Source organism: Gracilinanus agilis, chromosome 5 (genome assembly GCF_016433145.1).
Source record: "Gracilinanus agilis isolate LMUSP501 chromosome 5, AgileGrace, whole genome shotgun sequence".
In the NCBI taxonomy this organism is placed as follows: Eukaryota; Metazoa; Chordata; class Mammalia; order Didelphimorphia; family Didelphidae; genus Gracilinanus; species Gracilinanus agilis.
In genome coordinates this window covers 201,137,235-201,163,827 of record NC_058134.1, presented here as the reverse complement: position 1 = coordinate 201,163,827, position 26,593 = coordinate 201,137,235, and the positions used below count along the sequence as shown (strand labels likewise).

Here is a 26,593-nt window from a genome sequence, read left to right as displayed (position 1 = left end):
TCCACAGCTCTCTAAGGTGCTAGTATTCTGAGATTCTAAGGGTAAAATTACAGTACATTAAAGAATAAGAATCTGTTACATTAGCACCATCTGGGGAAAATATCGCTCTTGGTCCTGTGACCATTCCCTGCTTCTTGCCACTCCAACTCACAAACTAAGATGCATTCTCTGCTACATAAAACACACCTTAACTTGTGCTAAGAACTAATGATGAAGGAAGGAAGAGGCTAGATGTGAAGGTATAAAAGAAATGTACTACCTGTAAGATCTATGAGTAGAAGGACTATTTGAAGAATAGCCAAATTCCATGGTGTAATGTGAACGCTCTGTGGCTGGTGATGGTGGAGGGTTCAAAATCTAGGAGAAATGATATAAATAACTGAACTTCGGTTCATTATAACCCAGAAAAGGATAACTGTTTTTTCCTCTAATTCCCCTGTTCATTAAATATAATCCATTCAATAAAATTTACTCTTCAAAAAAACCCATGAAGTAGCACAAAATGTTAATTCCCTCATCCATGTATATATTTTATTTTATATGACAGAATTTTAACACAAATAGTGAGCTAGGAACACAATCTGTAAGATGCTTGTCCAAATGGTTCTAAGAAGTTTTAATTATTCAGGGCAGAGCTTCTGATACTAGAATATATACTCAAAGAGAAAAAAATCCTTATAGCACTTCCTTCAAGTCACCTTAAAAATCAATCCTACATCTTCATCCGATACAAATTTTACTTGAAATTCGCAAGAATAATTTTATTCAATATCCTTTGGGCAGTTCATATAGACTTGTTTATTTTACAGTTAAGTTTAAAAGTCAGGCTTATTCCTTTGATAGTTTCATCTACTTTTAAAACCAATAATTTTCATTCTGGAATTAATGAAACCAAAGACTCTACTATGATGTTTCATTAAAAACTGATTATCGGGGGGCAGCTGGGTAGTTCAGTGGATTTAGAGTCAGGCATACAGATGGAGGTCCTAGGTTCAAATCTGGCCTCAGACACTTCCTAGCTGTGTGACCCTGGGCAAGTCACTTGACCCCCATTCCGTAGCCCTTACCACTCTTCTGCCTTGGAGCCAATACACAATATTGACTACAAGATGGAAGGTAAGGGTTTTAAAAAAAAACAAACTGATTATCAATACTTATAAAAATGAATAAAATATCTAAATTTGAATGGAAATGTAAAAAGGTTTCACAATAAGTAATTCTTAGTTACATGTAATTTTCCAGTGAAAGCTTATTTTTTCCCCTCACATGAAGATATTTATTTTAAAGTTGTAGCTCACTTTTTTTTTTGAGAGAAGTGTATCACAGAAGCAAAGGAGGAAAATATGCTAAAGGGAACATTTACCCCAGGAAAGTAGGTCCCCTTTGTACTTGAAGAACTACTAGATGATGCTCCAGTGACATGAGCCCTGTCATAAGGTGGTCCACTGCTTCCACCCATGATACTGAGGGAACTAATCATTGATTTACCACGGGACATTCCTAAAACAAAAGAAGGAAAATAATGAATGGATCAATAGGCATTTAAACTTAAAAAAAAAATCAATGACATTAATCAATCTTATATTTAACTTAAAAATCAATAACATCTTATAATTAACAATGATAACACCAAAAAAATCATCTAAATTCTCTCTTCCCCAGATTTACTCTGACATTTTTTAATGGAAAGACAAAACATGATTCTACAACTGACTTAATTGTATACTGTTTTAATTTGAGGCTGCTATTAATCTGTGGGTCTAAAACAGCTACACTATAAGAGAATGGGGGTGGGGGGAAAGGGGTAGAAGAACATCAAAGTTCTTCCACTTAATAGCCTTGGACATCTCTTGGGGGTTAAGAGTTATTTCAAAAATATTTTTATTGAAGAAAAAAACAAATTTTATGTATAAAAGACAAGATGTGAAAGAAAATACTTATGCTGAATAGCAGAATGGAATTTTGAGGGTCATACAATAGAGACCGAAGATAAGTATATGTATATTTCTGGCAATATCCCAAATCCTCTAATAACTTGACAAACGATGATCACTATTATTACAATTAACAAAAACTGAAACTTTGCTTGCAGGAAATGGCCAGAGCAGGTCTGAATCTAAGTATCTCTTTTTTCATTCTTAAAAGAAATTTGAGGAGCTACTTGGGAAAGGGAAATACTAATTTTATACTGTTACATTTCCCTTCATATCCCTGGTCAATTTCTCTAACATTTCAGGTTGTTACAGAAGAGAGGAACCCTCATCCCAGCATATGAGCCCTATCATATTCAGTTAGAGAGAAATGTAAGACAGAGGTTCTCTTTTGTATTTCCTGATTATTTCAAGTGGTGCTATTATTGATAGAAAAACTTCTCAAATTACTTCTTTTCTTGCCTCCTTTTTCTTCTCTCACTTGAGCGTCCCTGGGATTCCCTTTAATAGTAAGCCTGTAATAATTTGTCATTTATTTGCCTTTCTCAATTGCATGGATATGCTGCCCTCATTTTAAGGAAAGAGAACTCTAAAGGTAGCAAACAAAAGAATTCTCCATTTTTATTTACAATTTTATTTCATAATTTGAGGTAATTTTCAAATATTCAAAATTTTCAAAAAGCATACCTTATGGGGGCAGCTGGGTAGCTCAGTGGATTGAGAGCCAGGCCTAGAGACAGGAGGTCCTAGGTTCAAATCTGGTCTCAGACACTTCCCAGCTGTGTGACCTTGGGCAAGTCACTTGACCCCCATTGCCTACCCTTACCACTCTTCCACCAAGGAACTAATACAGAGAAGTTTAAAAATATTAAAAAAAAAAAAAAGCATACCTTATGTGAAGGACAGGAGGGGCAACAAAATCTAGTTTTTTTTAAATTCCTTATCCACTATTAAGTCACAATATTATTACAGAATTTGATTTTCATCTCAGTGGTCCCCATCATTAACTTACCTGGCAAAGAACCTGACAGAGAACTAGGGTGAGGCACATAACCAAGGGGTACAGATGCTGGTCCATGAACAACATAGTCATTTGTCATTGTTTCTCCATCTCCCTTCATTCGTGGACACAGCACCCTCTGACAGATAAAATACATGGCTCCAAACACAAAAATGGTGAGGATCACTCCGATCACTGAGCCAACTGTATTGGTGGCCTGTGGAGTTGGCTCCTCAGTTGGATCTGAAATGGAGAAGACAAGAATTCTCTAAAAAGAGCAACACTATCCTGTCAAGTCAACAAGCATTTATTAAGTACATACTCTAGACCAGGCACTTTACTAAGTGCTGGGGAAACAAAGAAAGAGCACAAAACAAAATCAAACTTCGGCTCCCTCCCCCAAGGACTTCACAATCTAAAGACAGGCTAGGGAGACAACATGCAAACTACTATGTACAAACACGTTACTACAGGACAAAATGGAGATAATCTTAGAGGAATGGCACTAAGACTAAAGACATTTGGGAAGTGCTTTTTGCATGAGGTAGGATTTTAGCTGGGATCTGAAGGAAATTCAGATTAAGAGAGAGAGTTCCAGGCATGGGGGACAGCCTTGAAAAAACACTGAATTGAAGATGGAGTATCTTATGATAGGAACAGCAAGAAAGTCAGTGTCACTAGACTGAAGAATATATGGAGGAGAAGATAGTGGAAAATGACTAGAAAGGAAAGAGTTGGGTTGTGAACAACTTTAAAAGCCTCATGGAAGGTTTTATATTTGATTTTGCAAGCAATATGGATTACAATGGAGTTTGCTAAATAGGGGAAGTGACATAGACTATACTCTAAAAAGATCGATTTGACACCCAGACTGGAGTAGGAGAGACCTGAGGCAGGAAGACCAATCAGAAGGCTAATGAGTGGTGATGAGCTCCTGGATCAGGACGGTGGCTGGGTTGGAGCCGAGAAAGAGACACCTATAACAGATGTTGTTAAGGTAGACAGACCAGATCTGGCAACTTACCAGATATAGGGAGTGAGACAGGTCAAAGATGGCCTGTTTTGTGATCCTGAGTGACTAGGAGGTTAGTGGTACCCTTGATGGTAAAAAGAAAATAAGGAACCGGGGAAGATTTGGAAGGAAAGAGCACACATTTGGTTTTGAACACAGGCTGAGTTTAAGATGTCTATAGGACAATGCCAACAAGGCAGTTGGAAATTCAACACTAGCGATCATTGGTCAGCAGACCCTCCACTTAGGGAGGTCTGAGTAAACAGAACATCATCAGGATAGAAATGATCTATGAATTCCTGGAGAGGAGGCGATGTAATCACCAAGGGAGACAGTATCAAAGGAGTTGTGAAGAGGACTGAGTTCTGGGGGACACCAAAAAGGGACAGTAAGACAAGTTCTGAGAAAGAGGCCTGCCATGCCAAAGAGGAGGCCCTTCTCTTTGTGTGAGACTGGGGAGATGGAGGGAGGGTATGAAAGGCTTCTGAGTGATGGGGAATAAGGAGGTGCTCTTGGCCAATGGCTTCAATTTTTTCAGTGAAATATGAGGCAAGTTTCCTAGCTGGGAGTATAGAGAGCAGTGAAGCCCTGGCAGGTTGGAGGAGGGATGAAACATTTTGAAAAAAAGTTATTACAGTGAATTACACAAGGGAACCGATTTAGGGAGGTGTAGAAGGACTGCTTTACCCTAGTGAGGTTCTAGTCAACATGATATCAACACAGTTTGATGATTTTTCTATTGTTTCTTCAGCAGCACATGATGTTCATCACCCTTACAAACACTAGGGAGGGTGGGAATAAACCAAAATTGAAACTTGGCAGGGCAACGTGCAGGATGTCTCAAGGATTAGTTCAGTAAGGGGTCAAGAAAATGTCAAATGTTGGAGGGACTGAAACTGGGGAAAACAGTCACATTAATGAACTATTGGCAAAGCTGTGAATTGATCTAGCCATTCTTCAAATCAGCTTAGAACTATGCCCCCAAATCATTAAATTGTGTCTACCCTTCAACCCAGCAATATCACTACTATGCTTATACCCCAAAGAGATTAAAGAAAGAGAAAAAAGACCCCTATATACAAAATAACAACTCTTTTTATGATGGCTAAGAACTAGATATTGAGGCCTATTAATTGAATAAATTTTGGTACATGAATGTAATAGAATACTACTATATGCCATAAGTAATGATGAAAAGAATTGTATTAGAGAAACCTGAGAAGACCTATAACTGATGCAAAATAAAGAATAAGAAGCAAAATTCAAACTATAACATCTCAATGAAGACAAATAACTTGTAAAACACTTAAAAACCCCAGTTAATTCAATGACAAAACCATGACTCAGAAGACCAATCATGATACATGCTACCCATTTCCTGAGAGAGATTCATGGTGCAGAATAAGTTATGTATTTTTGGACATGGTCGATGTGGAAATCTATTTTGACTATATATACATATACATATATATATATATTGTTGTTTAAAAGATTCTGGTTTTGTTTCTTCTTTTTTCCCAAATCGAGGGGTGGGGTAGTTTTTGGTTTAAAAGAGGGTAAAAATAAATGCTTATTAATTTAAAAAATTATTTTTAATGTTAGATAAAATGAATGTACCACAGTTTTAATAAAAGGCTAAATTTAAAAAATCTTGATGAAAATGACACCCCTTTTCCTTTTTCTAAGAATATGCATACACATATGTACATAAGCATACAGATTCAAAGTAAATATGTTTTCTTAATGTAACACTCAACATTAATCAGCCATAAATAAAAGCATGAGTGAAATAAAACACTGGGAAGCAAAATTGCTCAGCAAATTGAAAAAAGTAAAATAGAGAATATTTATGGATTTGAACACCCATAATATACATAGTATTCCTTGGAAGGAGTTTATCTTAGCATTAATACAATCTTGGGATAGAATATCATGGCAAGAAGAGGAAAAGAAAAAAGTATTATATTAAAAAGCATTACATGATTCCCCTTCTCCTCTACCCTCCCCATTTAATGGTGATTTCAAGGATTGTACCCCCACTTACAACAATCTAGCTCATCTGACTTGTCACTGCAGTCCACATTATTATCACATTTCTTGTGCTTTCCAATGCACTGTCCATTGGTACAACGGAACTGATCAATTAAACAAAGCACTAGATAAAATGCAAAAACATTGTCACAAATATATAAAACAGAATCTGGCAAAAACTCTGAAACAAGTATTCGGAGGGGGGGGTGCAAATAAAAAGCAATTATGTTGCTAGAAGTGACCTGAAAAAATACTCCATAGTATTTTCATAGGTGGAGAAAGTATATAATGGAATAAACAGAATGAAAATAAATCCATCAGTAATTTCCATTTTGTTCTTATTCAATTCTATCTTCAATATTTTTTATACTAAAGAAACTTTATTCTTTTAGTTCTGGTAAAGGGAAAGAGGAGATGGAATATTCTTTCTTCTCAGGGGACTAAGTGCCATAAATTTAGAGTATCTTGGCCAAAAATTGAGTTCCTTTTCAAATGTAGACCCTAATTACACATCATTCTTTTATGCTCTGGTCTCATTTCTAATTTTTTAATGATAATTGTGTTGTACAATTAGTACTTCTTATGCTTGAGAAATTAAAGAAAACTTTACTGTACCATGTTCAGAAATAATTCAGTACAAGGCACTTGACAAACCTAATATTTGTAGCTAAAGCAAGATAACTCAAAGGAAAAGGATTCCAATTTTTAAAAAGCACGCTTTTTACATGCACTAAAAAGTTGAAGGTATTTTACCTTCACAGTTCTTCTCATCTGATTTGTCTTGGCAATTTGCATCTCCATTGCACCTAAGGACACCATCAATGCACTGCCCACTAGCACACTGAAATTGGGACTCTGAGCAGAGAGGACAATTTAGCTCATCACTGTGGTCTTCACATTCAGTGAATCCATCACATCGCCAAGCCACAGGGATACAGTCAATCTCTCCCGTGAAACAGGTAAACTGCTGAGGGGAGCATGTTGGAGGTTCTTTAAAAAAAAAAACAGAAGAAAAATAATAAAAATGTATTACCATCTTAGTTGCACACAGTTATAAATACAACTTAATGAGGGTTTTGTAACAACAAAAATAACACTAGTTCTGTATTGTGGTTCAGAGTATATAAAACCCCTTAGGCATATTATGTCATTTTATCCTCACAACAACCAAAGAAGATAAGATATTATTATCCCCATTTTACAGGTAAGGAAACTGAGGGAAACAGAACTTAAATGATCTGTCCAGGGTCAAAATTAGGCTAAAAAATTGTTAATTACCCAAAAAATCATGATAGTGGGAAAACCAAGACTTAAACATAATTCTGTGTGTTTTTCATTTAATGACAACTTCTTTTTGCATTTTAATAACTTTTTTAATACATGTTTTCTAGAGGGTATGTGTGTGTGCCATAAAGAAACTTTTAAATCATTATAAAGGATATGATTCCAGATTTCCAAAATAGAAAGAGCTCTAAGGGCAAATTTTAAGTGTAGAATATAAGAAATATTTTAAATAAAATCAGCCTACAACTCATTAAGTGCTTCCTCTACTCTTCACAAAGCCTAATATTAAATGTTCAGTCATTCAGTCATGTTCAACATTTCATTACTCCATGGGCCATAGTAAGTCAATACTGTCCATAGGGTTTGCATTCCTTCTCTAGCAGATTAAGGCAGAGTGACTTGTCCTGGAAATTGAGTGATAATATATGTATAAGCCAGTGGAATTGCTTGTCAACTCTGGGAGGAAGGAGGGAAGAGGGGAGAGAGACAATAAGAATCATGTAACCATGGGAAAAATTTAAATTAAGCTAAAAATTAAAAATAAAATAAAGAAACCATAATCAGGATGATATAAGAAAAACCTGGGAACGCTTTTATACTGATGCAGAGCAAAGTGAACAGAACCAAGAGAACACTGTACACAATTACTGCAATATTTTAAGGAAATTAACCCTACAACTCTACATATCTGCTCAATACAATAATCCATGACAACTACAAAGGATTCACATGAAAAATGCTGTCTACCTCCAGAGAGTAAATTGATGAACTCTGAACACAGACTAAAGTATAACTTCTGCACTCCTTATTTTTCTTGCTTTTTCTTTTTTTAAACTTGACTAATATGAAAATCTGTTTTGTATGATTTCACATGTACAATTGTTATCATGTTGCTTGCCTTCTCAACTAGGTGAGAGAGTGGCTAATGGGAAGGAAAGAATTTGGAACTCATTTTTTTTTAATGAATGTTAAAAATAATCTTTTTTAAATTAAAAAAATAAACTTCCACATATTCTTTTAAGTTAAAAAAAAATAATAAAGAGGATAAGTAGAAGCAGCAATAAGTATGGTATGTTAACAGGATAGTGAAGACACCTAAAAGACAAAGGGTAAATTTTACAGAGTAATTTGAAATAAGAATATATGATAAATGGGATGGGAACAGACTCTGGACGACCTCAAATCAATCGAAAAGCATTTATTCAAAATCCACCTTGTGCCAGGCACTGCTAAATATTGTGTGTGTATACAAAGATAAAAGTGAAAAGTGAAGTGACCTCATGTGGCTTTCATTCTAAGAAGAAAACCAACACGTATACATATCATCTCTTCTCCCTTTCTCTTTGCTTTCGGATTTCAATTGTAGGTGTCCTTCCTCCTTCCCTCCCTTGTATCAATTGTATATACAGTACTTGCACTGATTTTGCATTCAGTATACATATGTGCATTGTCTCCTCCAATGGGATGTAAGCTCCCTGAGGGTAGAGATAATTTTCATTTTCTGTATCTCTCCAGCACGGAGCATAATGTCTAACATATAGTTGATGCTAAATGCCTACTGACTGACTCACTGAAATATATGCAAAAAGAACTGAAGAAAACATTGCAAGGGAGCACATTAGCCAGCTACAGGCATCTAGAAAGGCTTCAAATAGAAAGGTGGCAAGAGGAGTATCTTGAAAGCGCTAGTCATTTCAGGAGGCAGGTGCAAGAAAGGCAGAGAGGAGAACCAATGCAAAGGATTAAAGACAGATGGTGTGCTGTGTGTGCAGAATAGCAAATAGGACAGAATAGGACAGCAAGGTTGGATTTCATAGGATAGAAGGGAGTGATGTGTAAGGAGACTGGAAAGGTAGAAAGGACCATTGTGAAGGGCCTTTAAATGCCAAACAAAGGAACTTCTATTTGAGTCTAGAGGTGATATTTACCAAGTAGGGAGATGACGCAGTCAGACCTGAACTTGAGGAAAATCACTTTGGCATTTGTATGGAGGATAGATAGGAGTGGGTAGAAGCTTAATGCAAGGAATGATTAGAAAGTTTTGGTGAAAGATGAAGGTCTGTACTAGTATGGTGACAGTGTATATAGTGAGAAGGAAATTATGAAAAAAGGCCAAGACAGAAATTACAACTTGGCAACTTAACTGGAAAAGTTTGTTAAGTGAAAGCAAGGAGTTGAAGATGACACTAAAGTTGTGATTAGGTTGAAATAGTAATAGGGAGGTTCAAAGAGAGAAAAGGGAGATGATCAGGGAGACATTGAAGATTTTTGAACGTAAGAATGACATGAAAAGCACTTAAGGAAAATCTGTCTAGTATGAAAGAAAAAGACTAAATTAAAGGGGCCAGAAAGGTAGAAAGTAAGAATAGGAAAGAGGAGATGAATTTGAAAGATTTAATTGGGTTAAATTTTTTTTAGTCCAGATTTTTGCATCAATGTAGAGAGAAACCAGTATGAAAACTCTTACTAATGCAGGTCAGCCTCTAATTTATTGTCTTATAATTTATCATTGGTTTCTTTACTATCTCTAAGATTTAGAATTGCCTAGGAGAAGCAAAGTGATTTGCCCATGCTCGCATGTTTAATAATAATCAGAGGTAGAACCACAAGGCAAGTCTTTTTAACTTGTTTCTCTGGGGGAAATACAAAAATGTTACAGATTCCCAGATACAGACTTAAAAAAATAGTAATCATAGATTAGCATTCAATCAGAATCAAAGTGCTGTGAATTTATTTAGATGAGGAAAAAAATCATTTCTAACTGAAAGTACCATAGAAAACTTCACAGAGGTAGTGGATGATCTAGGCTTTAGTAGGTAAGTAAAATGTTAAGAGGTAGAAATGGGAGCTGGGAACAAAATGGAAATGCGATCAAAAGAATGTCTTGAGTGATTAGATTAAAGAGATGAATCAAAAATGACTCTAAGGTTTTTAATTTGTGTGATTAAGAATTACATAGAATGGGACGACTAGATAGCCCAGTGGATAAAGCTCCAGACCTGGAGTTAGGAAGACCTGAGGTTCAAATCTGGTCTCAGTCACTTCCTAGCTATGTGATCCTGGGCAAGTGACAACTCCAATTCCCTAGACCTTGCTGTTTTTCTGTCACAGAATTCATATTATGACACAATGTAAGAATTATTATTTTTTTAATTGTATGGCTACTGAAAGGGATGTTTAGAGGAAGTTGTTTAGAGAAGGGAAAGAAAATAAGCTCACTTTGGGACATACCAAGCTTTAGTTGACAGCAGAATATATAAATGGAAAGGCAGCTGGAAATAAAAGATTAGAAATATGTTGTCTGATTATCACTGATGATGCCTTATGAGTGAATAAGTTCTCTGAGAAAGAGAGAATGTAATGAAAAATTCAAAGGACCTGAGAGAATTACTCACTGTTAGGAGGTCAAAACACAAATCATTTTACAATGAAGGAAATAAATATTTGCAATAAGTTACACAAACATTATGGTAGAGAAATCTTTACATTCTAAATGTGTTTTTAAAAAAAAAAACAACCTTACCTTCTTTCTTAGAATCAATACTGTCTATTGGTTCCTAGGCAGAAGAGTGGTAAGGGTTAGGCAATGGGGGTTAAGTGACTTGCTGAGCATCACACAGCTAGGAAGTGTCTGAGGCTAGATTTGAACCAAAACCTCCTGTCTCTAGGCCTGGCTCTCAATCCACTGAGCTACCCAGCTGCTCCCTCTAAATGTTTTTTAAAAGAGGTTTATATCCTTAACTTTGTAACTAGAGTATCTTGATTTTCATGGCTTCTTTAACAATTTTTATTCTTTGTCAAGAAACATAAATAATTTTTATTTTCCCACAACCTGTTCTTGTACCTCACATACTAAGAGGACTTACTTTCCTTTCTCAATTCTCATAAACAACAGCTTTAAATGAACAAATGTCTATACATGTATGGTTTCCAATTTAGTGTCAAGTCACATGTGTAGGCCACTCTTGGTGCAGAAACTCCTTCTACCGATGTAGACTGGTGAGGGTTGCACAACTTAAAAGAGGGTAGAGAGAGGCCTGGGCCCTCATAACGATAGGTTGTGACTTGCTACACCAGGTGTCATAGGACTTGAACTCAAGTATATTTCTGATTCCACTACTGGCTCCCTGTATAGCACATATGATATCCACAAAAAATGGGAAGGAAAGGGGAGGGGGCGAGATAGAAAAAACATAAGATCAAAGATATAGAGTGAAAAGGGACCCTAGAGGCCATCTGAACTAAGTCCCTCACTTTAAAGGAAACTGAGGTCCTAGAAAGTGAAGTGATTTCCTCAATGTCATAAAAATAGTAAACATCACCGATCTTTGGAATCTAAAGCTAATGGTCCCCTGCACACCTCTCCCCCATGCCAAGCTCCTAGCTGCTTCTATTCAATCACTCGGTTTAGTTACTTACCACTAAATTATTATAACATTCGTTTACTTTATGCAATGAGGACAAACCTTATAAGAATAGTTAGGCTTATTAATAGTAATAGCCTCAAAATGCTTAAAGATTTGTACCTCAGAACACTTTCCTCATCATAGCCCTATGACAAAACACCAATCATGACTTATAGTCTTCCTAAAGTAGAATGTACATGGCATAATAATGATGTCTATGCCATCCAAAAGTACAATTATGGCTCAAGAGTTAACAAATCAGTTAGTTTTATAGGCAGTTTAAATGGATCTTGTTTTATGCAACACACATTCCTGGAGAGCTATATATAAAGCAAATTTTATAAGTTAGGCAATATTATAAGTGTAAATGACAAAATTGCTCCACACAGCCTATAAAGCAACTATTTGGTATCTTTTATTACTGAATATTATTTCAGAATTTTGCAAAAGCCTTAAAACTGTAGCTTCAATGAGGCATCTGAGGATTACCACTTACAAATCATAAATAGTACAGCTGTCTCATTTTTATTTCAATATAATTTAAAGTAAATCACAGTATTCTCTAGGAGACCTTTTACTACCTATTTATTCCCTATTTAGAAGCAACAAGACTACAATTACTTTGTCCCCTAGTTTTTTCACTTGGCACATAGAGTCTAACAGAAATTATGCAACTATACTGTATTAGCTGTCGTAAGAAGCTAGAAGTTTTCTGTCCTCAAGAATTGTCTAAGTCTGTTTCCCAATAACTGAATTAAAAGAATTCCAAAATAGCAGATTTGTATTTACTACTGCATAATTCTGGTCCTGTCCCTACACAACACACGCATCTTGACTTATGAAAACTCTGGTCCTCAACCCTTTAAGCTGCTTTGTCTTATTCTTTGTCAGAAATGTTTCCATCAGTGAGTGGTCTCTCCACTTTATAGCACTAGCCCTTCCTTGTATTAAGGATAAAAACATGTGCTGGTGCTTGACAAAAAGGACATTTTTCAAAAGGCTATAACTACCAAAAGACAGTGAACTGCTCCTCCATCTGAGAAAGTCCCTCAGTGGTCAGGAAGAAGCAGTCATCCAAGGAAGGATAAGGAAGTCACTGCAGAGACTACATTTAACTCTTGCTAAATTTGTTTCAGGTTCTCTCACACTTGAAGGGATACATACTGTAAAAATGATTTAAATCAGCATTGAAGGAAATAACTCTGTAGTGGCAGTCCCAGTGGAGATGAAAAAGATGTGCAGCTTTTTATAAATGGAAGATTTTCTGAGGTTGCTTGGGACAAGGAGGGAAAGATGGAACAAAAAGAGGGATTCCTTTTCATTTCCCATTCTCCTGAATAGTCCTTATAACACTGGTTTCAGACTTCAACACATTGTTTTCATCAGATTTATTTTGGGATATAATTTCATTTTTATGCTTACAGAGTTGGCTAAAAAAACTATTCTTGTCTGGTGGTTAACTTTCTCTTCAGTTTTTCAAAACCAGTTTCAAAAAGATGAAATTATGTTTCAGACTTCCATATCTGAAACATTTATCTATAAATGTTCATAAAATTAAAGGAGTGCTTTAATTGCTGCTCAAGAGGTATTTTTAAAAGATACATCTCTTATCTACCAATCCCCCAAGTCCATTATGGCAAAATAAAGACCAAAGCAGGAAGTATTTTCAGTTCTCAAAGACACATCTGATGTTGTGGTCTGTGAAGAGTATGTTTGGATAACTTTCAGGTTTTGCTGGAACAGTCTTTCCTTCCTTGGATATTTTTCTAAATATAATAGTCATTCCAGATAACAGTGGGCTGAGACTGCTCGAGGTGAAATAATTCATTTTTTATTAACTACAACTTTAAAAAAAATACATTCAGAGTCTGTGATACTACTTCAATCCCCAGCATTTATTTTCTATCCTACAAGGAAGCCAGAAATAAGCCTTTGTACCACATTTAAATTATAATGTCCCAGGACTGGACTTATATCTTTCATGCTGATTATAGCTCCAACACTAGAATATCAATATACTTGGTACACAAAAAAGCTAATAAAGTGTAGTGGATAGAGAGCTGGCCTTGGTGCCAAGAAGACCTAAATTTAAATCTTGCTTCTGCTATATACCAGTTATATATGAACCTGAGCAAATCACTTAAACTCTTAGTTCTCTAAATAACTCTCTAATACTATTTAAGTTGCAGAAAAAATGATGACTGGTAATGATGGAGTGGAATTTCCTCATATGAGAGTTCTCTATAGCAATGAAATCACAGGTCCAGTATCCATCTTAACCAAAGGCAATTAAATGGCATTTGCAATAACTACCTACCTAATTTATGATTCAAGGGTTCAAGTCCAAGCCAATCCAGGGCAATGTTCAAAGTGAAGTAAGGGAATACAGAAACATTTACTACTTTCATTCAAGGTAACTATAGTAACCAAAAAAACCTACCTCCACAAGACAGTTCATCCTGAAGTAGGACCAGATGCACTGGACAAGAGCACCTCGTTGTACCATCCCCTTTCACAAGACAAATATGCGAACAACCACCATTATCCTGAGAACATGGATGCTGTCCTGTAAATTAAAAAGTCAAAATTTATCAACACAAGTAGAAAATAAGAAACTCACAATTCTTTCCTTCTTAAGAAACTTTCAATTCCTCCTTAACTACTAATAAAAATCAAGTGTATATTGTGATTTTTTTAAATAGCAAAGATTTCTGTTTAAACTAAGATACTCTCTCCCTTGATCTAAATTATATAAACTATTAAACAATGCTCTGTGTCAACATAAATTCTTGGCATACATTAGTATAGTAGTTTATAAAGCATCTATATTCCTTACAGTGTACTAAATGTTAAAAATACAGACGAAAATAAAATAGTTCCTGACTTCAAGAAACTCATACACTTTACAGACATAAGAAAACAATATGCTAATGAATATAACGTGAACTTCAACAGTCACTCCTCTGAAACAACACATACTGTCACAGTATCTGTACTAAGCACTAGAATTAAACCAGAGTTTAATTCTCTTTCTTTGAGGAAACTTGAGTTTAATTCTAGTTCTGGTGAAAATGCGAACTGTGATAACAGAAGAGAGAGTAGAAAACAAAAGAGAGAAAAAAAAGGTAAAAAAATTAATTCCTAAAGAGAACAGAATTTAAGCCTTATCTTGTGAAGAAAAGCAAGGAGAATTATCAGGGGGTAGAGGTCTTCTAACTCTTGTCATGAGAGAAATGAATGGTGGGACTGAATAATGAATGAGAAGTCAATAGTTGCAGCAACAGTTAAAGATGACTTCGGCTGGGATAATCTTCACAGATGGCATATAGTAACTCTTAAGTCTTTGTTTTTCGACAATTACATTGTTAATAAATATGTCACATCACCTTTATGTTTATTTAAGCCTATGAGATAAGAGGGTTTGATATAAAGAGAGAAAAAAAAGCAAAAGCTTATGGGGAAATAAATTTCTCCATTGTTTAAAAAACAGGAGTAGGGAATCAGAACTAACTGATTAATAAACAGTTTGAGTAATCAATACTGACATTGCAAACTATATTATTATCAGTCCTTTTTTGGAATAGGTAGTTGGTTGCTCAATCTTCCATTAGTCAAATTTTTGCAGGAAGTTACAAACACTTCATAATATATATTATTATAATGACACACGTTTAAATATGCAATAGACAGAATTTGTTGTTCAGTTGTGTCCAACTCTTCATGACTCCATGGATCACAGCATGCCAATATTGTCCAGTTTTCTTGGTAGAGATACTGGAGTGGTTTGCCATTTCCTTCTCCAGTGGATTAAGGCAAACAAAGATTAAGTGACTAGATCAGAGTCACGCAGTCTGAGCATGAGGTCACATTAGAACTCAGGTTTTCTAGGCCTAGAGCTCTATCAATTGAGTGAGTAGCTTCCTCAATTGACAGAATACATAGGATCAAAAATTTGGACCAGAGAGGCTCCTCACAGGTAGGTCATCATTAATCCTCCATTTGACAAATGAAGAAACTGAAGTCAGAAGACGCTAACTAATTGGCCAAGGACAAGTCAGAATGATCAGGAACCCATTCCCTGTGTGGCCCTGAGCAAGTCACTTCTCCTCTCTCAGCCTATGTAAATAGGGACAATCACAGTATCTCCCCTCTCAGGTAGTTGTGAGGATCAGATGCCATAATACACAGCCAGCGCTTTACAAACATTAAAACACTATTCATGGGCTCATTATTATTGCTGTTATTAGCTCTTCCTATGAATCTCTATAAAGAGCTACCAACCAGGGGGTGGGAAAGATGAAGTGGCCTGCCTAAGGCCCCATGTTGGGGCATGACCATGAGTCTTCCTGATTCTGCTGCCATCTTTTTTATCTACTACCAAAATCTTATTCTTAAGGCATTATCACTTTAAAAAAAAATCCTCACCTTCTATCTTAGAAGCAATACTACATACTGGCAGAAGAGCAATAAGGGCTAGGCAGTAGGGGTTAAGTGACCTGCCCAGGGTCACACAGCTAGGAAATGTTTGAGGCCAAATTTGAACCCAGGACCACCAATCTCCAGGCCTGGATCTCTACCCACTGAGCTACGTGGCTGCTCCTATCACTTCTCATAAAAGATAAAACTATTTTTTTGTTGTTGCAAATGGTCATTAGAAGATAAAATCTGAATGCTCAATCTTGGCAAATTATGTCCTATTGAATATATAAAAACAACTTGCATTTAAATAACACTTTAAATTAGAAAAATTTCTTTATTTATAACCTTAGGAGGTAAAAAGTACAAATATTATTATCCTCCTTTTACAAATGAGGAAATTGAATCTCTGAGGGATTTAAATGTCTTGCCTATAGTCACATAGCAGTCAAGTATCTAGAAGTAGTATTCAAATTCAAGCCTCCTGACTCCTAGACCAGTACTCTTTCCATTACCTCATACTGCCTCTCGATACAATTATATTACAACTAAAGTAAAATAAAAATATAGAAGGTATTTTGTTGCCCTCTTGTAATTCTATACTTTTCCTCTTAAAACTGTCTTAAGAAAAGTATGCAAAGAAGATATAAAACTACAATAATTCTTTCTATATTTGTCTCCAAAAGCATTAATTTCTTTGGTTCTATTAAGATGCCGTAAGTAATATATGTGACCATAAATATAGAAAAATAACACTAAAGTGATGAATGAGCTTCAGTTGCTGTCAACTCTGAATTCTCTTTAAATGCTTTTGTAATTGGATAATATAGCAATTTACCAAGAAGGAAAAGAATATACAGTATTTCACTGACCAAACTCACTCCTGAAGCAACCAATTTCTAAATTTTCATTTCTTATTTAATAGTAGATTATCACATAACTGAATTATCAATAATGGGGAAAGAGAGTGAAGAAAAAATATGCATATGTTGGGCAAAAAAGTTATCTTAGGACATCTATATTAGAAATGCAAGAGGGGGCGCAGCTGGGTGGTTCAGTGGATTGACAGCCAGGCCTAGAGACGGGAGACCTGGGTTCAAATCTGGATTCAAACACTTCTCAGCTGTGTGATCCTGGGTAAGTCACTTAACAACCATTGTCTAGCCCAGTGATTCCCAAAGTAGGCACTACTGCCCCCTGATGGGTGCTGCAGCAATCCAAGAGGCGGTGATGGCCACAGGTGCATTTATCTTTCCTATTAATTGCTATTAAAATTTTTAAAAAATTAATTTCCAGGAGGGCTAAGTAATATTTTTTCTGGAAAGAGGGCAGTAGGCCAAAAAAGTTTGGGAACCACTGGTCTAGCCCTTACCACTCTTCTGCCTCAGAACCAACACAAAGTACTGATTCTAAGACGGAAAGTAAGGGTTAAAAAAAAAATAAATGCAAGAAAAACAACACAAAAAGTATAGGAAAGATCTAGAGAATAAAAGGAATTAGTGGAACATTTTAATTTCTTCAAATGGTCTACTGTATTTATTAATTTTGTAAATTCAGATTAATTATATAACAAACTAAATGCTATAGTGGTGATGGCAAACCTATGACATGTGTGTCATATGTGTAACCATTTTCGATGATACAGGGAAGTATGGGGTTGCATGCTGAGGATGAAACATTTGCTGTAGTGTAGTGTAGACATTTTGTGCACTATAGATGACAATTCTACCTATATTAATTTACCTATTTTGGTTTATTAAATAGTTATATATTACAATTATACATTTTTGTTATTTAAACTATAAATATCGTGAAATTATGTTTTTTTTTTCTTGAAGTGACACACCACCCAAGTTATACTCAGTTTTCTGGCGAATTTTGACACACCAAGCTCAAAATGCCCATCACTGTGCTGTAGTAAGGAAATGTTCAGTACAAATGAGTACAATTTTGGATGTAAGAAATGTTGGGAAACTAAAAAAAAAGATCTACTTCTTTTCTGAGGTTGGGGGGGGAGGTGCCATTAAGGATGTTAAAATAAATAAATCCTTATTAGCCAGCTCTGAGCTTCTCTTTAAGATGTCTTGCAGAGGTTTCTTAAAGTTTATATAATTATTTATACAGTAGGGCCTTGTTTTACATGACCTCAACATACGTGAACTCAAGTATATGAATTGACAATAAAAATAAAGCCAGAAAAATATCCAAAGTAACAATTTTTAGTTACATGCTAAATCTGTGTCATTTCCCCAAGTGAGAGAAAATTTACCCAATCATGCTTATTCTTGTTCTGAGAAGTGTTAAGTGTTTTATACTAAAAATTAGCTCTGGCATCACTCTCTGCAGAGTCCTCACTTGTAAAAAGTCATATACTCCTTAGAGCAGTGCTCTTTGTTTCATTAATGCTATTTCTTTTTTTATTTGAAACTCTTACCTTCCATCTTAGAATCAATGCTATGTATTAGTTTCAAGGCAAAAGAGCAGTAAGAAGTAGGCAACAGTAAAATGATTTGCCCAAGGTGACACAGCTAGGAAGTGTCTGAGATCAGATTTGAACCCAGAGCCTCCCTGACCCTGGGCCTACCTTTCTATCCATTGAGTTACCCAGCAGCTCCCAAAATTAGTTATTAATAATCATCACAAGTCCAAAAGTAGTGATGCTGGTAGCTCTGATAAGCCTAAGAAAAGTCATAAGGTGCCTAGGTATGTGCATATAATACTTATTAAAGAATGGGTTATGTTATTATTTTTCAACTTATGCAAATTTCAACTTATGCAAAGGGACTTTGTATTGGTCATATAAACAAGGTCTTATACTATTAACATTTCCTTTTTTATTTTCATAATCAAAAAATCAAATATAAAATATTGGAGTGTTCTCAATTTAGTTTTCTATATTGGACTGGATGAGGTAGAAAACCCAACAAAGAGTACCATGCATATACCATAATGAATACATTACACTGTTTTCAAATATGAGATAAGAAACTATTAATTGTGCTAAAAAGACTGTATGCAGGAGATCCGCATACTACTTTAATATAATTTTCAAATGTGCCATCAGCTGTCCCGCTAGCTACTTACTATATTCCAGAATGTTTAGCTCCTTCACAGCATGAATGTCACTGAGTTGGGCAATTCGAGCCTGGACCTTGGTCCGCCCTTCACGACCGGTCATGTCGATTTTTTCAATCATTTGCTGTTGCCTATCAATCCAGTAGAGCCAGTTTTCAAACACAGTCAATCCCACAGGTTGCAAGATATTTGAGTCTTCTAAAACTATACGATTGGCACCTTTGTAAAATAATTGAAACAGGAAAAATTTAGGTACCAATTCAGCTAAATATAGCATTGAAATCCTATTACTGTTGTATGCATAGCACTAAGTAGATAACTATGGGAACTTAAAAATCTGCTTTAAAAGATATGACATAAATAATGAAGTTTTTTTTAAATGCTAGTAATTACATGAAATACAAAATCAGTGACAAGAACTTCTTAATAATATTTTCTTCATGTCCCAAAGTGGAAAGGACCTTATAGAAACTCCCTATCCAAATGCAGAAATGTCTTCTATATTATCCCAGAAAAATAACTATTCAACTTAAACACTATTGAATGAAGCAACACACTCCATTGCTAAAAAGCTTTGAGAAATTCTTTATACTGGACAAAAATCCATCTGGCTAAAAACCATCACTGTAGTTAAGATTTTTTCCTAACCAAATTTACATTTTCTTTCTTTCTAGTTTTTTAATTAAAAATTTTTAAAATAAATACTTTTCTGATTTAAATTTTTTTAATTTCATTTTCAGTTCTGAACTATTTTCCTTCCTCTTGCCCCTCTTCTACCCATTAAGAAGTCAAGAAATAATGCCCATTACATATAGGAAATCATATAAATCACTTCCACATCAGCTATAATGCAAAAGAGGGAGGAAATTAAAAAAAATAAATTGAAAAAATGCTTCTACTTACACCAAAAGTTTATTAGTTCTTTCTCTGGGGGGGTGAATAGAATTTTGCATAATGGGTCCTTGGGAACTGTCGTGGATCATTGGACAAATCAGAGTAGTTAAGTTGTTCACAATTGATTATCCTTACAATATTTCTGTAATTGTGTACAACATTCTCCTGGTTCTGCTCACTTCAATTTGCATCAGCTATGTAAGTATTTTCAGCTTTTTCTAAAGCCATCCTGCTCATCATTTCTTGTTTTCCCCCTCTTTCTTCTTTTATTTCTTTTTAAAAACCAGAGTGGAATTGAGATGGCAGCTTAGAAGCAGCAGAAGCTGAAACCTCTCTGACTATCCTTCCATACTAATCTCCAAAAAAAAAGACAGAAATCCAAACCCCAAAACAAGGAGTCACAGGCCTCCTTTTTTAAATCCTTAGCTTCAGTCCTGATATCAAATTTTTTTAAACCCTTACCTTCCATCTTAGAATCAATACTGTGTATTGGTTCCAAGGCAGAAGAGTGGTAAGAGCTAGGCTATGGGGGTTAAGTGACTTGCCCAGGGTCACACAGTTAGGAAGTCTCTGAGGCCAGATCTGAACTATATCTCCCATCTCTAGGCCTGGCTCTCAATCCACTGAGCCACCGAGCTGCCCTCAATCCTGATATCAGTTTTAAAACAAAAGAGCAGGAAGGACTGGGCAATTGGAGTTGAGTAATTTACCAGGGTCACACAGGTAGGAAATGTCTGAAGTCAAATTTGAACCCAGATCCTCCCTGACACTAAACCTGGGACTCTATCCACTGTATTACCTTGTCCTCTGCTGCTCATCATTTCTTACAGCACAATGGTATTCCATCACAATCATATACTACAACTCATCCAGCCATTCCACAATTGATGAGCATCATCTCCATTCCAGTTCTTTGCCACCACAAAAAGAGCTACTATAAATAATTTTGTACACATAGGTCTTGTTCTATTTCCTCTGGGGCAAAACATTTTCGATTTCACAAAATCAATTATCTGTTTTGTCTCCCAAGATCCTATCACTCTCTTATTTGGTCATGAACCTTTACCCACAGATTTGACAAGTAATTTTTTTCCATGCTCCCCTAATATACTTATGACATCGCTCCTTACGTTGTAATACATCAAATTTTGAGTTTATCTTGTTGGAATATTGTGGGAGATACTGGTGTAAGTCTAGTTTCTGCTAGACTCCTTTCCAGTTTCCCCAGGAGTTTTTGTCAAATATAGCTAGTTCTTGCCTAGTAAATTGGAACTTGGGGTTTATCAAATACCTGTTTATTGTCATCTTTTACTTCTGTATATTATATGTCTAATCTGTTCCATTAATCCACTCTATTTCTTATTCAGTACCAGGTTGACTTGAGGATTACTATTTTGCAATATAGTTTAAGATCTGGTACTACAGATCACCTTCCTTCACATATTTACCTCACAGATTTCTTTTATCTTTTCTTTCCTTCAGATCAATTTTGTTATTATTTCTTCTAGCCTTTAAAAGAATTCTGGTCATTTGCAAAAGCTCTTTACAGTATGGCATGAAATAAGTAAGTTAATTTAGATGGAATTGTCATTTTTTTTATTATATTGACTCAGCCTACCCACGAATAATTAATATTTTCCAATTTTTCAGATGTCTTTATATGAAAAGGTATTTTTGTAATTGTGTTTGTATAGTTCCTGTGCATGTTCTGGCAGGTAGACTCCCAGGTATTTTATACTGTCTACAGTTATTTTAAATTGAATTTCTCTTTCTCTTGCTGCTGAGTTTTGTTGGTAATATAGAGAAATGCTGTTAATTTGTGTTTTATATCTCATAGCTTTACTAAAGTTAACTGTTTTGACTAACTTTTAGTTGACTCTCTAGGGTTCTCCAAATATTCCATCACATAATTTCTTTCTTAATTCCATACCATCTTGTTAGTACATCTTTGGTTAAGAGCTTTCTTTCCCATACTGAAGGCAATAAGGTGATAGCCACAAAGCAGATGAAAAAGTTGGTGGAGTCAATGAACTAGGTTTCCAGCTAAAAAGCAGTAAATACACATTAACTATAAATAGGTCCTAAAAATGATCAGGTAAAGTAAAGCTGTATGAGTCATCCTAACAATAACTGGCTTTAAGGAAATGAAAAAATGAAAATTAAGCTATGCTGGCCAAAACTAACAAACATCATGAAAAGAGCATTAACAATGAATTGGGAATAGCATGTGCAAAATACTGTAACATGGTTATGACTAATTTAGGTGTTTCTGATATCATTGGAAACATACCAGAAAAGACCAGCAAAAAGCAAACTGTACATAATTATTCTGAATGAAAAAAGGATTTATTAAGTACATTATGTGCAAAGCACTGGATTTAAAAAAATTTTTTTATTGTTTATGTGTGTATTAAAGTTTGGAAGTGTTTGCTTTTTAGAAGTCTCTAACTGCAAATCAGAACTGACTAAGAAAAGCATAAGGGGGACATAAAGAAAAAAGAGGAGAGATTCCCCAGATTAAGTCAATTGGAAATACTATTCTTGGGTACCTGAGAGATCACTACTTTCAATTCGCCGTAGATCTGAATCAGCCCAAAACAGTTTGCCCAAGCGGCTATCGAGGGCTAAAGCTATAGGTTTACTTAAGCCACTGAAAAAGAGGACCTCTCTTTCTGTTCCATCCAAAGCAGCCCTCTCAATTTTTGGAGACCTTTCTTGAAGATTGGTAAAGTACATATACCTAAAGGAAGAAAAGGGGGGGAAAAGTTATAAAAAAGAAATTATATTGATATAAGCACAGTCTTATTTTTACTATTTTTATGGAGTTCACCAAATTAGTATAAAAAAGTATATACTAGTAGATGTCCGTAGGAATTCTGCTTTATTAAATAGGTACAGATTTTTAATTACCTTTCTCATAGTTTTAGATACAGAAACATATATCCAAAGCATTTGAAAACTATTTTTTGCCGAATCTGAAGAATGATTAAAAAAATTGAAAAAAGAAACTAGTAAGTTACATTTTCTACCTTGGAAATGCACAAAAATTCACCCAGAAGCCCACAGGTAATAGGAAAAGTGCTTCCCTTTGTTTTCCTTCCAACAAAGCCCACAGAAGCAAAAGGTCACCTTGCAGTATGACCTAAGACAGGACATGTTAGTCTGTAAGATTCTATGTCCATAGGCAGGCAGTAAGAGCACAGAGTACTCCCTTGAGAGCCCATAGTGGTCAGAAAGAAATCTTGGAAAGTCCCAAAGAAACCTTGGAAGTCCTAGGGAGGGGCAAAGAATTACAAACAGTGTGGCACTGAAATGCTTAGACCAGGACATTTCAGACCAAGGGACCCTGAGGTACCTAATATTTTGTTCTGGGATTCCACAGAGAATCCTGAAGGTCTAGTGCTCTGAACCATAAAGATCCAAGGGAGCCCCACCTTGCTAGGTAGAAGATGATGCAAGAACAAAAAGTAATACTACACAGGGTAGAATACAAATGTAGCAAATCCCTGGCATAAATCCCTAACTAGGAATTAACACTGGAAAGAATAAACTAAAACACCAATTAGTATAAAAAATTACTAAATCTAGAGATCTTCAAAAATGTAGATTTTTAAATTCATATTCAATATCTCCAAAGTATAATATTTATAGAGATTTATTAATATTTAACTAGAGAGCTAGAGAACACAGAGAATGTTCCCTACTCACTCCACGTGGAAGAGAGAGCTAGGACAACAAAGACTGGTCACCAATCAATTCACATGGAAGAGAGAGAGCCTGGCAGAGCAAACCCAAAGTATATACAGACCGAGTAACCATGCACGTATATGAAAGGCAAAGGAATTGTGGGTAATACAGAAAGGAAGTTTGGGTAATGTAGTTTCAGTGGTTCAAGATTTTCCAACTATACAAAAAGAAAAAGTGAATTCTGTAATAACTACAGAAATTCAAAGGAAAAAATGCATTTTCCAAAATATAAATATGTAACAGAAATAAAGGCTCTAGAAGAAAAAGCAATGAAAAGAAGTAGCTTAGAAGATTGTGTTAAATCAGATACACCAAAATAGATTCCCTGAAAACCAATGACTTCATAAAAGAGCAAGAAATATTAAAACCAAATTAAAAAAAACTAAAAAAATGAGAACTATTCAAAATAAAAAATAATCAATGTATAAATGAAATCAAAGAAAAATAACTTAAGAATCACTGAAATCCATGATTTTTCAAAAAGCTTAGAAAATATATTTGAAGAAACTGTGAATGAAAATTGCCCAGATCTATTTGAGCCAGAAGACAAAAGTAAAGATTCCACTAATCACCTCCTGAAAGTAACTAAAAATAAAAAAAAAAACAACCAACCCCACCCCCTACAAAGTCCTAGTAATGTCACAGCCAAAATTCAGAGCCCTCACATCAAAAGCAAACAAGCCTGCAAGTATCTAGAAAGAAGCAATTTAGATATCAAGGGCTGCTACTGGGATCACCAGAGGCCTGGCGAAACAAAAGGGAGTCTTAAAATACAATATTCTTGATAGCAAAGAAGGGAGGCTCAAAAACAAGAATACATAATCTTGAAAAGGAAGGACAAAAAGAAATACATTAACATGGAAAGGAAGAAGAAAGGGTAAAGCTTGCTACTTCTCAGAATAGCAAAGGTATGTGAGAAGAGAGTGTACAAATATGGAAGAAAAACTAGCATCAAGACAAACATCACTCTAATCTGAAATGGGCAAGGGAAGACTGAACATACACACATACACTCAGTTCAGGACAGAAACATATCAAACAGGAAAACAAGCGGGAATGGGAGAGTGGTCAGAGGGAGGAAACAAAATAAATCCTTGATTCTGAGAGGGATAACAAGAGGGAGGAAAGAGACAAAATCTATAATCTAGGAGGATGACAATGGGGAAATCACTAACAAACTATGGAATATAAATAAATATGTTGGAATATTTTTGTGTCCTAAGATTTTTGAGAATCCTAAGGAGTATGAATTGATGGGAGAATGAAGTAAGAACCAGGAAAACAATTTCTATAAGGATAATGAGGTTATTAAGAAACACAGAATTGCAGCTAGGTGGCTCAAAGGATTAAGGTCCTAGGTTCAAATCTGACCTTAGACACATCCCAGTTGTGTGACCTTGGGCAAGTCGCTTAAACCCCATTACTTCGTCCTTACTGCTCTGCTACCTTAAAACCAATACATAGTATTGATTCTAAAACAGAAGGGTTTAAAAAAAGAAATATATATCTTTGAAAGACTTAAAAATTCTGATCAATGCAATAATAAAGTATGTCTCCAAAAGATCTCTTGTGATATATGTTATCCAGGATGAACATTGGGTATAGAAGGAAACATACAATTTTGTATATTCATTATGTTGGTTTGTTTTGTTTACCCATGTTTATTTGTCAAGGTAGAAGGGAGGTTTAAAAGAAGGCACAAACAGGATAGTTTTATAGGAACAAATACACTGTTGCAGTAACTTATAAAACTTTTATTATATATATTTTAAAAAACAAGAGATTCACTATTTCATGTAGAACTCTCTTGATATTCTACTGCATATATAAAAATAATATTTTATTGGGAGAGGTATTTAAGTTCAGAACTATTAAAAAAATATTCTTTTAAATAGGTGGCTTGAAGCATTCCATTTGTGATTACAGAATTCCCTTGCTTAACAGTCTTAATTTTTGTAGATCAAAGTTAACTTTGGTCTATTTTCTCTCTAAACATCACAAATTCTGAAGACTCCGAATTAAGCTTTATTGAACACTGACCTATGGCATGGTTATTAAGACCAAACTTTAAAAACAGATAAACATAAGCCTTGTGATCATATACTCCCCCCCCACCCCCCACAAAAGATGGTGGTGCTTGAAGGATTTGGACACACGTTTAAAATTCTTTTTCCCAATCACCACGTTTTAGTACCTGTAAATAATTTAAGTATAAATCCTTTTAAAATTAACTTACCTGAAATCCCTAACTCTCCCTTGGAAATTGTCACCAAAATATCCCACCTCAATTTCCAATATGCCATTTGCTTAACATACCCTTTCTCTGGGTTTACCATGATGGCCCGAGGTCGGTCTTGGTCTCCTTTGAGTACCACTCCAACAGGTCTCCCATCCAGTCTTGTTACATTAATGACATTAGTGGCCTCACAAGTCCAGTAGATGTAACGGCTATAAATGTCAATGCTGAGGTCATAGGGCTGCATGTCCAAATTCTGATTGGGAACTGAGCTCACAACCACAGTAAGACCCTTTGGAAAGAAGGATAAGAGACATACAAATAATATTAGGTTGAAAACTGGACAACTCTGGGGCAGGGTCATCCAATACTGGACACCTACATGAATAGCTGAACCCAAGCAAGAACTAATTCTCTTAATGACCAACAGGCATTACTTCTTTGCCCAAATCAAGGAATCCTGAATATTTCCTGTTGGTTACAATAGTTGAGAGTATAGCAATAATGGTGGTTTGTCCTTAGCACCACTCTCTAAAGGAGTCCCAATAGAAAGCTCCAAAT

At 35.4% G+C, this 26,593-nt stretch overlaps 1 protein-coding gene across 1 annotated transcript in view; it reads right to left on the bottom strand.

Annotated features, from left to right (window-relative positions):
* LRP6 (LDL receptor related protein 6) overlaps nt 1-26,593 on the bottom strand; it is a 137,199-nt gene that overhangs the window by 2,175 nt on the left and 108,431 nt on the right. Inside the window, exons 14-22 of the mRNA XM_044679784.1 lie at nt 26,113-26,324; nt 22,599-22,789; nt 19,165-19,374; nt 14,105-14,230; nt 6,728-6,964; nt 5,988-6,098; nt 2,944-3,174; nt 1,364-1,500; nt 260-357 (exon numbers count right to left, since the gene is read on the bottom strand). Of these exons, the coding sequence (XP_044535719.1) occupies nt 260-357; nt 1,364-1,500; nt 2,944-3,174; nt 5,988-6,098; nt 6,728-6,964; nt 14,105-14,230; nt 19,165-19,374; nt 22,599-22,789; nt 26,113-26,324 (1,553 nt within the window). The remainder of the gene's footprint in view (nt 1-259; nt 358-1,363; nt 1,501-2,943; nt 3,175-5,987; nt 6,099-6,727; nt 6,965-14,104; nt 14,231-19,164; nt 19,375-22,598; nt 22,790-26,112; nt 26,325-26,593) is intronic.